We start from the raw sequence: 10,695 nt of genomic DNA, 5'->3' as shown, positions 1-10,695 counted from the left end.
CGTTGGTAACCAGTTTATAATAGCAATAAGGCACCTTGGGGGTATGTGGTATATGGCCAATATACCACAGCTAAGGTCTGTATCCAGGCACTCCGCTTTGCGTCGTATATAAGAACAGCCCTTAGCCGTGGTATATTGGCCATATACCACACCCCCTCTGGCCTTATTGCTTAAATAAATCATGTAGCAGATATAGGATATGGTAGAAAGAGTATGTGGCCTTTCTGTAGCCTACAGGCTGGAGATAAAATGTATGACAATGTAATGAGAAGGACACTTTTTACATTATGCAGGTTTCACCAATTATATAGCTAACCTAAATGGTGCTCAATTAAATAAAAAATGCAGCTGTCATGTTAACAAACAACATATCCTAAAAACAGGACAGGTCAAAGTAAAATGGACAATATGGAATGAACAATCACAACTGTTGTCCAGGAGTTTCACCCCATTGTCATGATCAGTGGTTTCAAGTTTGTATCTGTCAATTATTGACAAGCTGATCATAGTCAAAAAGAAAATACTTCTGCATTTCCCGCTGTGTAAACACATTGCAAACAGGCTCTCAATAACTCCTGATAAAGTTGGGTAGCTGATATTCAGAGCTTAAATAGCCAAATTGATTCGTCACAGGAATCAGGACTAGTAAATCAAATCAAATCAAATTGTATTTGTCACATACATGTGTTTAGCAGATGTTATAGCGGGTGTAGCAAAATGCTTGCGCTTCTAGCTCCAACAATGCAGTAATATCTAACAAGTAATATCTAACAATTTCACAACATATACCCAATACACACAAAACTAGTAAGGAATGGGATTTAAGAATGTATACATATAAAGCCAATGCAATGGCCTGTTTTACAAAAGGTTGGCCTACCACATGGATGGGCATTCATAACATTCCATTGGAGGCAGACATGGTAGGCTACACCCCAGTAAGCATGAGCCAACGTCTTTTGGATGTGTTTTTTTGGTCTTGTCCAGACGTCGTTTTTTGGTGTTTTACAAACGGTAGGCTTACCACATTAATGGGCATTCATCAAATTTAATTTCAGGCAACACTGTAGGCTACACCTCAGTAAGCACGGACCACCTTTTGGGCATCTTCTTTTGGTGCAGTTCCGGACCGGCCTTGATTTCCACATCCACAGACATTGGTTTTTGGTCTGGTCCAGACCAAATCTGAACGAATTATAGATGTCTATGTTTGGTTCAGATTTGGTGGGGTCCAGACAGGCCTTGATTTCTACGTCCACAGACATACATTTTTGGTCCGGTCCGGACCAAATCTGAACCAATCATAGATGTCTATGTTTGGTTGAGATTTTGTCCGGTCTGGACCAGCCTTGATTTGGCCCAAACATAGACATCTATAAATTACATATTTTCAACTTTCATTCAGAACCAAAAATGAGCCTGATTTCAACATCCGGAAAATATATATTTTCAACTCTGTAAAATATGTATTTTCAACATCCGGAAAATAAGTATTTTCAAGTTTCGTTCAGAACCGAAAATTAACCTGATTTCAACATCCGGAAAATAGGTATTTTTTTACATCTGGAAAATATGCCTTTTCAACATCCTGGAAAATATGTATTTTAAACATATGGAAAATACCTTTTCACCTTTCATTCAGAACCTACATTTAACCAGGGACGGCCTGTTCAATAGGGCGATATGGGCGACGCACTGCCAAACGGGAAAAGGAAGGGATTTTTTTTCTAATCAATTATATCACGGCAACAGTAGTTATCAGTGTTGTAATCTATACGTCTGATCTGCCACAGTGCCACACTGCCACTAAATGTCGAATCAGGCTAAAGTCGTGCTTCAAATGGCTCCACCCCCTTTTGGGGCGATTTCAGTCAGATTGAAAATCGCCCAGAACTTCTGTCATAGACTCCCATGTAAAATCTATTTTTTTCAAATTTCAGAGCCTTCAATACAATCTCAATGGGTGTCTGTGGGCTTGCACTTACGCGCTTTCGTCATACGTTACGTAACCATGAACGTAACTGAGAAAAGAGTGGATTGTTTGAAAGAAGTTCCTTTTTGTCGGCGAACAAATGAAGATAAATTGGCAACGAAACAATTAGGACCTCCCAGACCAAATTTAATAATTCAACAGGTTTCTACTAAAGGCGGAAAGTCCTACACCCGAGGATTTTCCAAAAATTGGTACGAACGAAAAAAGACATTGCCACTCACTCAACTGGATGACGAGGGATACAGGCTAGCTGTCCGCCGCCACAACGATGAGGTTAGTGTTGATAATCACAAGTTTACTGGATGTGGATATGGTGTAATAAAGGCAGTTTATTCAGAGGTAAATATATCTGGAATCGCGTTCACGGACCCGTTCGTCAAACTCTTAGGGAGCTATAAATTAAGCCCCATTACTTACCATATCAGATAAGAGAAATTGCTGCAGCTACATATATTTTACATCCTGGCCCTACATAGTTCACTATTTGCATCACTTACCAAAATATTACATGTGGTCATATATGCTTGGAAAGTGGAGATGCCATAGAACGTCAAAAAAGTAAACATTGCTGGAGACACATTGCCGTTTTGGAGAAGACATCGCGTTTGCTAGCGAAGAGATTTGTTGTGGCAAAAGAACTTGGGCTGGGAATTGCCAGGAACCTCACGATAAGATATATGCATCAGCATTGCGAGTCTCATGATTCTATACGTATTGCGATTCGATACTGTGATTTTATTGCGCACCATATGTCTGTTGCAGAGGGATCAGAAAGCCATGAGAACGAGTTTTGATCAGTCATGGAAATAAAAGTGCTGAAAACAAATTGGCTCCCAATGTGAAAAGATTGAGAACAAGCTATGAAGGAACAATAATGGTGTTTTGGTGCAGGTACAGCCAACTAGCGCTAAAATATTGCGATATTGTCAATACAGTATATCGTAAAGTATCACTATGTAACTCGATTTCTTTCACCCCAATCCCTCAAATTAACGGTAAATAACTGAATTGTTTGCCCCACATTTAGCTAAGATGATTAGCTAGCCAGCTAAAATGTTTTAGTTAGTTAGCAGTCGCATCTACAATAGTTTACTGTCAATAACATGTCTCCAAAAATGACGTGGTGTCTCCAATTGTGTTGACATTTTACAATTGCAATGCGCATCCATGAGTATCCACTTTCTGTAGCTCAGCTGGTAGAGCATGGTGCTTGTAACGCCAAGGTAGTGGGTTCGATCCCCGGGACCACCCATACACAAAAATGTATGCACGCATGACTGTAAGTCGCTTTGGATAAAAGCGTCTGCTAAATGGCATATTATTATTATTATTATTATTATCTGAAGAGAGCCCCGAAACATTGTGTGCAGACATTTTATGCAATAAATGAAGTAGGTTCAATCTAGTAGTTCTGATCTTCTGATTGGTCCTGATGAGTTGGGCGAGGTCCCCTGCAGGCTACTGTCACTGTTGCATTGGCTCTGAGTCGGGTTCTCTGTCTTCAAATGTTCAGCCTAAGAGAGGGGATTTTTTTTTGTGTGTGTGTGTGTGTGTGTTTAACAGTGATGATGTGTGTGTGTGTGTGTGTGTTTAACAGTGATGATGTGTGTGTGTGTGTGTTTGTGTGTGTGTGTGTCCTCAGAGCAAGAACTCGTGAGTTGGAAGAACTGAGAGGCCTATGGCGTGGGTGTTGTCCTTGGCCACCTGCTGACAAGGCTGACAAGATAGGACCCTTTTGTCCATTGTTATTGGATAGGAACAGAACTTATAACCAGCTCCTGACCTAAATAGATCTTAGCACAACATTTTACTCAACATATCATATTCCATATTCACTATAACAAATATATTTACTACGACATTAGCAAGAACCGCCACATCCTCAGCCGGCTAATCCAGTGTGTGAAGTTTTGCGGAGTGTTTGAGTTAGCTTTGCGAGGCAAAGATGAAACTGAGGGCTCCACCAACCCTGGTAAGCCAACACTTTTGAGATCAGTCAATAAATGCTTCTGGTATTGACTTATATGCTGCCCCTGTCTTCATGTTGTTGCTGGACATATCTTTTTTTAAATGTGTGTAGGTCACCTAAATCATCAGAAAAATTGCCCCTCCTGAGAATTTTTTCAGGAGCCGCCACTGCATTTAACCTAACTTCAACATCTGGAAAATACGTCTTGTAGACGTCTTTTCAACTTCATTTTGCTTACTGGGACTATTCTAGTTTTTTTTGGGGGGGGGGCTGCATTTTTTGGTTTCCCCTATGGAAAAATGTCGTTTAATTACTAGTTACTCCCCAACACATTAATTCAACAAACCACTTTATGTGACTTGCAATGTGAACTCATTGTCGCTAGATGGAGACACTAAGCAATTATGCACACTTCGTTCCATAATATGACCATTATAGATCTCCTTTTTCACTACACCTGTGACAGATGTGCTTGTTGTTTTAACCTTGTGGTAGGCTACCGCCATGATGACATAGACAAATGGTGTTGGACTGGTAATGGGGACAATATTTTCTGCCATTTCCATGTGATATATGTCCGTTTCCTAAACATAATTTATTACAGCTCTCCTCCCACTTCCCCCACACCTCCCTGTTGCTCTCTGCCCCTGTTACTCCACTATTCATTAGCAGCCTCAGATTTATATTTGTTGTGATGCGTATTCTGCAAGAGTGCGCACTGATGCACAGTAGTCCAACTTTTAACAGCAGGCACAGAGGCGCTCTCTTGTTTTCTGGTGACGGACTAGTGGGAGAAGAGAAGACTGTTCATTCGGCATTGCTTGCTACAGCTCTACACAAAAGATACATGTAGATTTTTTTCCCCAGATTCGAATTAAGATTAGCCTATACGCCTATACGGTTGTGTCAAGAATTTAAGAAGATCTGAAAACTTTTCGTTTTCCTTTGATGTTCTGCAGTCTTTTACGCACGAAGTTTCCTACGCAAGTATCCTAGCCTAGACTAGTTTTATAATACAGGTCAACTTTATTCATTCAGTTCTTCTTGGAGTAAATCAACAATATAGGCTACACGGACAAGTATGTGGGGAATACCGAGGACGCGATATGCTGATGGCAATGGCTCCGAGGCCAGTGAGGAGACCGACATTGTCCTGAACATCGGTGGAGTAAAACAGGTGTTGTGTGGGGATGTGCTGAACCATTATCCGGAGACCCGACTAGCGGAACTGTGGAACAGCTCCAAGGGGTGTTTGGAGGACTTATCCTCGCTTTGCGACGACTATGACTCTGGGAAAGGTGAATTTTATTTTGACAGAGACCCGGACGCGTTTAAGTGTATAATTGAGCTGTATTACTACGGGGAGATACATATTAAACGGGGCATCTGTCCAATTTGTTTCGTAAAGGAGATGGAGTTCTGGAAAATCGACCTATATTTCCTGGACGATTGTTGTAAAGGCGACCTACAGGAGGCGGAGGACGAGCTTGCAGAGATTGCCGAGAAGGTTCAAACTATTCTGGTCGACCGAGAAGGGGACCCCTCTGCCAGAGGCTGGCAACGTTTCCAAATGTGCCTGTGGAAGCTTATGGAGAAACCGGAGTCGTCGCTGCCCGCACGCGTCATCGCCATAGTTTCTTTCCTCTTCATCCTCATCTCCTCCGTGGTGATGTGCGCGGGCACCATCCCTGACCTGCAGGTTGAGGACGCTGAGGGCAATCACATGGAACACCCGTTCTTGGAGGCCATCGAGACCGCGTGTATCGGCTGGTTCACCGTTGAATACGTCCTGCGCTTGATATCGTCCCCGAATAAAGTGAAGTTCGTCCTGTCCTTCATGAACATCATAGACTTCATGGCCATCATGCCCTTTTACGTGGTGCTGACTTTGACGTGTCTGGGCACGACTATGATGGAGCTGGCTAATGTGCAGCAGGCGGTGCAGGCGCTGCGCATCATGCGCATTGCGCGCATCTTCAAGCTGGCGCGCCACTCCTCCGGGCTGCAGACTCTCACCTCGGCCCTGAAAAGCAGCTTCAGCGAGCTGGGGATGCTGCTCATGTACATGGGCGTGGGCGTCTTCCTGTTTTCGGCGCTGGCCTACACCTTGGAGCAGAGCCACCCGGAGACTATGTTCACCAGCATCCCGCAGGCCCTTTGGTGGGCCGTCATCACAATGACCACCGTGGGTTATGGAGACATCTACCCCAAGACCACGCTGGGTCGGTGCAACGCGGCCGTCAGCTTCCTCTGCGGGGTGATTGCCATCGCTCTGCCCATACACCCTATCATCAACAACTTCGTCATCTTCTACAATAAGCAGCAGGTGCTGGAGACCGCGGCCAAACACGAGATCGAGCTGATGGCGCTGCGTTCCAGCGAGGCAGGTGCAGAGAAGACGCTGCCCCAGACGCAGCGCAGATCCGTCAGTGTCGCGGCCGGAGTGTGGGACAACGCCATGCGCTCCTGTCACAGTGACACCTACATTCCCCTGCTGAAAGACCACAGAGCAGGAGTACAAACCCCAAGCATGGACAGAAGCTTTGACAGTTCATAGCTGAGTCAAATCACCCCTCTTCACATCGCACAGCTTTAGTGGACCTACAGTATATACCCTAAAACATCCATTGCGAGATCACAAAAGATGATAAACTCACTATATAAAACATGGTGATCCATTGTAAAAAGTCTCAAAATATAAGTAAATTAGTGTCACTTTTCCAAAACACATGAACACATAATATGAAAAAGCATAGAAAGAAAATACAAAAAAGTATATGGGTGATGAAATAGTGTAAAACATATAAAATGAACTTTTACAATGTGGTTATTGTAAATATTGACCAAAGTGGTTGGTTCATGTTTACACTGGACCATTGATGTAGGACAAGAGTCTCCAACCTTTTCTAGCATGAGAGCTACTTTAAAAAAATGTAACCTGGCTAGTTACTCATTTTTTTATAGCTTTCAAATAGGCACATTCTTCTCTTCTCCTCTCCCCTGCATCTCTTCCTCGGGTCCTTGAAGAGAAAGTAGTGCACTATGTTTTCTGTCAATATACCTGGTAAAATAATGGTTATTAACAACTCTAAGCAGAGCCCTATAAAATCTGTGATTTCTTCCCCAAATTTTGTTTGACATTTTCCTAAATTATGTATTCTCAGTTGTATTTTTCCTGGTTTTAGATATTATTATTTTTGGTTCACTCTCAAAATTACAATTGTTCATGGAGAAACAACGAAATTAGATGTTCTGAGTCCATGTCAATGCTTAAATCACATCAAAATACAAGAAAACTAACACATTTGGATTTTTGAGTGTATTTCCCCTTTAATTGCGCATCTGGCCCTTTAATTGCTCATTTGCAAGTGAGGAATGTGCTGTCTAATGTGCTGGTCTAGTGATGGTTCTGTACTGCTACTGCTCATTTCATGGCAAAGTTAGCAAAAAACAAATAATAGATACAAATGATATACTAACTCATGATATACTTCTGCCAGGTACTTTAATTTGCAGTTAACATTTAACTGAGAAGGTTTTGGGGAAAGTCTTTCTGTCAACCCACAAGTGGCTAACCAGGGGTGGGATAATGTCAATGTTGCTGTGATTAGGTAGTAGCTGGGAGCTTGCAGTGTCTGATACTTGTGAGATTTGTTTATGACAGAATGCGGTGGAACACCTGAAAATTGCATGTACTTTCAGAATTGGTTGGCGAGCTACTCATAGGTGGGCTGCGAGCTACTTGTAGCCTGAGATCGACCTGTTGGAGACCCCTGGTGTAGGCCTATAGCCGAGGCTACTTGACAGTCATCTCGTCTGTGATTTCGTAAGGCCTAAGTGCTGCAAGAACAGTCACTCCTCCTCTTTACAACCTTTGACTGACAGTCATATGGGCCTAATCACTGGTGTATTGATAAGCTCGTAGAGCGGATCGACGTGGTGCTGCTGATTGAACAGCGCCACGTGCGACGCAGTCTGCTGCATGTGCATAAAATTATACAGTGCGTCCAATTTTCCTCTGTAAAAAAAGAATATTAAAAGTGATTTAACTGTTAATGTCTATTCTCTATTGCATTTTTTCTATAGGCACTACATGCTCCTACCTCTACAGAAACACATTTAAATATCCCACTGGGCACAGACATCAGTTCAACATCTAGTTTTGATTTACATTCGGTTGATATTTCATTGAACTCATCACATTACATTTTTTGGTTGAAATTACGTGGAAACACTGTTGATTCAACACATTTTTGCCCAGTGGGCTGTTATAATGTATAGCCTAATAAAATGAGATACAGTATCCCCAGACTTGTCAGCTGTGAATCTGTATTCATCTAACTAAAGTCATCATGCCTCAAAGAAAAGAGAATGCAGGGTATCACACCATTTAATCTTCATTGGTTTGCAATGCAGTGAGTATTGACATGAACATATAGTGCCACATCAAGAATAACCACAGATCTTGAAGAAGGCTTTAGAACAACTCTACCCATTCAATTTAAGTTTATGTTTAGTTCGTTAAATCTTCTCAAGTTCAGTTTTCCTGTAAATTCTTCATTAATTTCAGCCTGAGACACTTACAGGCACACACTGTCTTTATACAGCATGTGTCTATTTAAAGTGGGGTGAGGTCGACCTTCCAATGCCAGATAGAGAGCATTCCTTGGCTCTAGGAGATGTCAGTAATGGGTTTAAATTTTGCAGCACCACCGAGGCCTCCCCTGAGGGTGTAGGGCATATGTGTCATCAAGGGCGCATCCCCCCCACATTCTGAAAAAGTGCATTTTTGTCCCCAATTTGAATGTGATACAAAACGAGGCAACGGTGTGCTTTAGGACCATGCAGACGTCTCAGAGCGGTCGGGTAGGCTGTTTGGAGTGTTTATCCGACAAAAAATAAAAAATAAATACATTATGTCCCCCCACTTCTAAAACCAACGTTTTAGAAGCTGGAAGGCGATCGCTGAATAAAGGCGTCCACATCTTCCCAGCCTAAACAGTTCGGAAGAGTTTGTGCATATATTATAACACATTTTGTGATGTTTTTGTTTGTTACATTGTTTCTTGAGGCAAGCCAAAGTTCGGAGCCGAAGTCTAAGCCCCTACATCGTTGATTGGTCAACAGTAGGGATTCTTCAATAAAGTCTGTTGTTATTCAACGAGAGACAACTCCTTTTCATGTACATTTTTTTCATTGAGAAATACTGCACCAAACATCTCCTCGGCAAAAACGACAAAATTAATGACAGATTTCTTTAGTTTTCTGAGATTAATTCAGACTATTTTGAGGAAGTGTATGCTGGCTATGGCATCTCAAAATGGACAAACAGTAGGCCTACTATTGCCACTTTGAAGGAACTGAAGCATGCTGATGCCTTTAGGCTGCTGGTGGGTGAGGAGAGAAGGGGATGGAGGATAGGGGTGGATGCAGGTTAGCAACAGCTCGTCAGGCTGTCCTCCCACACACACGCAAGCAGACACGCACGCACGCACGCACACACGCACACGCACACACGCACACACGCACACACCACACACCCACCCACTTCCACTTAGGGGCCCCTATCTCCTCCCGCAGTGGCCAGCATACACTCACACAATGTCAGGGCCAGTGGGAGGGGCCTTTAACTTCCTGAAAGGTGGAGCTATCATGTCAAAGGCTCTTATGTCTTTCTTTCCCTGCCTCTCATACATGCATGCATGTGTATTTACCATGTGCATGAGAGGGAGATCGTCTCACTGCACAATGAAAGGAATTGATGCACACACGTATCTACCAGACTGATGCTTTAGAGCAGGGGTCTCCAACCTTTTCTAGCATGAGAGCTACTTAAAAAAATTAAACATGTTGCGAGCTTCTCGTTTTTGTTCTAGCTTTCAAATAGGCACATTCTTCTCTTCTCTTCTCCCCTGCAACTCTTCCTCGGGTCCCTAAAGAGAAAGTTGTGATGGACATTTTTATGTTTGTGCTTTTCTATTTACCAATTTCTATGTTCTATGTTTGTGCTTTTCCATAAACCTATTTCTGTGTTCATGCAAGTGACTGATTGAACGAATCCTCACTATCAGTATCTGCAATTTGGCAGTACGCCCAGAACCTTGTTTAGAGAAACATATCTCAGTTTCAAGGTCTCAGCTTAGAGAGAAGAAGCCTCGTGAGGTATTGGTCTGTCACATGCATGACCCAGTATTAGTCGTCACATAAATGAAGCAAACATTAATTATGAATAAGATAAATCATGCAAATATAACTTGTCAGTATATAAAGGAACAAACGGGACTGCCCCGTTAGAGCTTCTGACAGACGTTCACTATGGTGAATTAAGTTTGTTGGAACCTCTCCAGCACGCTGACAATAAACAATGATTAATTTAAGATTGACTTCGAGTGTCCCTCGCACTGTTTTCTGTCAGCATACCTGGTAAAGTAATGGTTAATAAACGACTCTAAAGGGGGGCCCTATAAAATCTGTAATTTCTTCCCCAAATTATGTTTTATATTTTCCCAAATTATGTTTTCCCAGTTTTATTTTTCCTGATTTTAGATTTAGTTTAGTTTTTTACTCTCAAAATTACAATTGTTCATAGAAAAACAACGGAATTGGATGTTCTGAGTCCATGTCAATGCTTAAATCACATCAGAAGAGCATTTATATTTTAGAGTGTGATTCCAGTTTAATTGCTCATCTGGCCTTTAATTGCGCATCAAGCAAGTGAGGAATGTGCTGTCTA

General features: G+C 42.2%; 1 protein-coding gene across 1 annotated transcript; it reads left to right on the top strand.

Moving 5' to 3' along the window:
• Positions 1–5,043: 5,043 nt before the first annotated feature.
• On the top strand, positions 5,044–6,519 carry LOC311108213 (voltage-gated potassium channel regulatory subunit KCNF1-like; the record flags this gene model as incomplete). The annotated part of the gene is made up of 1 exon (XM_084150835.1): positions 5,044–6,519. One exon carries the CDS (start codon positions 5,044–5,046, stop codon positions 6,517–6,519), a length of 1,476 nt encoding a protein of 491 aa, XP_084006961.1.
• Positions 6,520–10,695: the final 4,176 nt, after the last annotated feature.

The sequence above is a fragment of the Coregonus lavaretus genome (genome assembly GCF_964263955.1).
Source record: "Coregonus lavaretus genome assembly, chromosome: 33".
NCBI lineage: Eukaryota > Metazoa > Chordata > Actinopteri > Salmoniformes > Salmonidae > Coregonus > Coregonus lavaretus.
The sequence above is the reverse complement of the archived record's forward strand: the minus strand, read 5'-3'. Positions and strand labels throughout refer to the sequence as shown.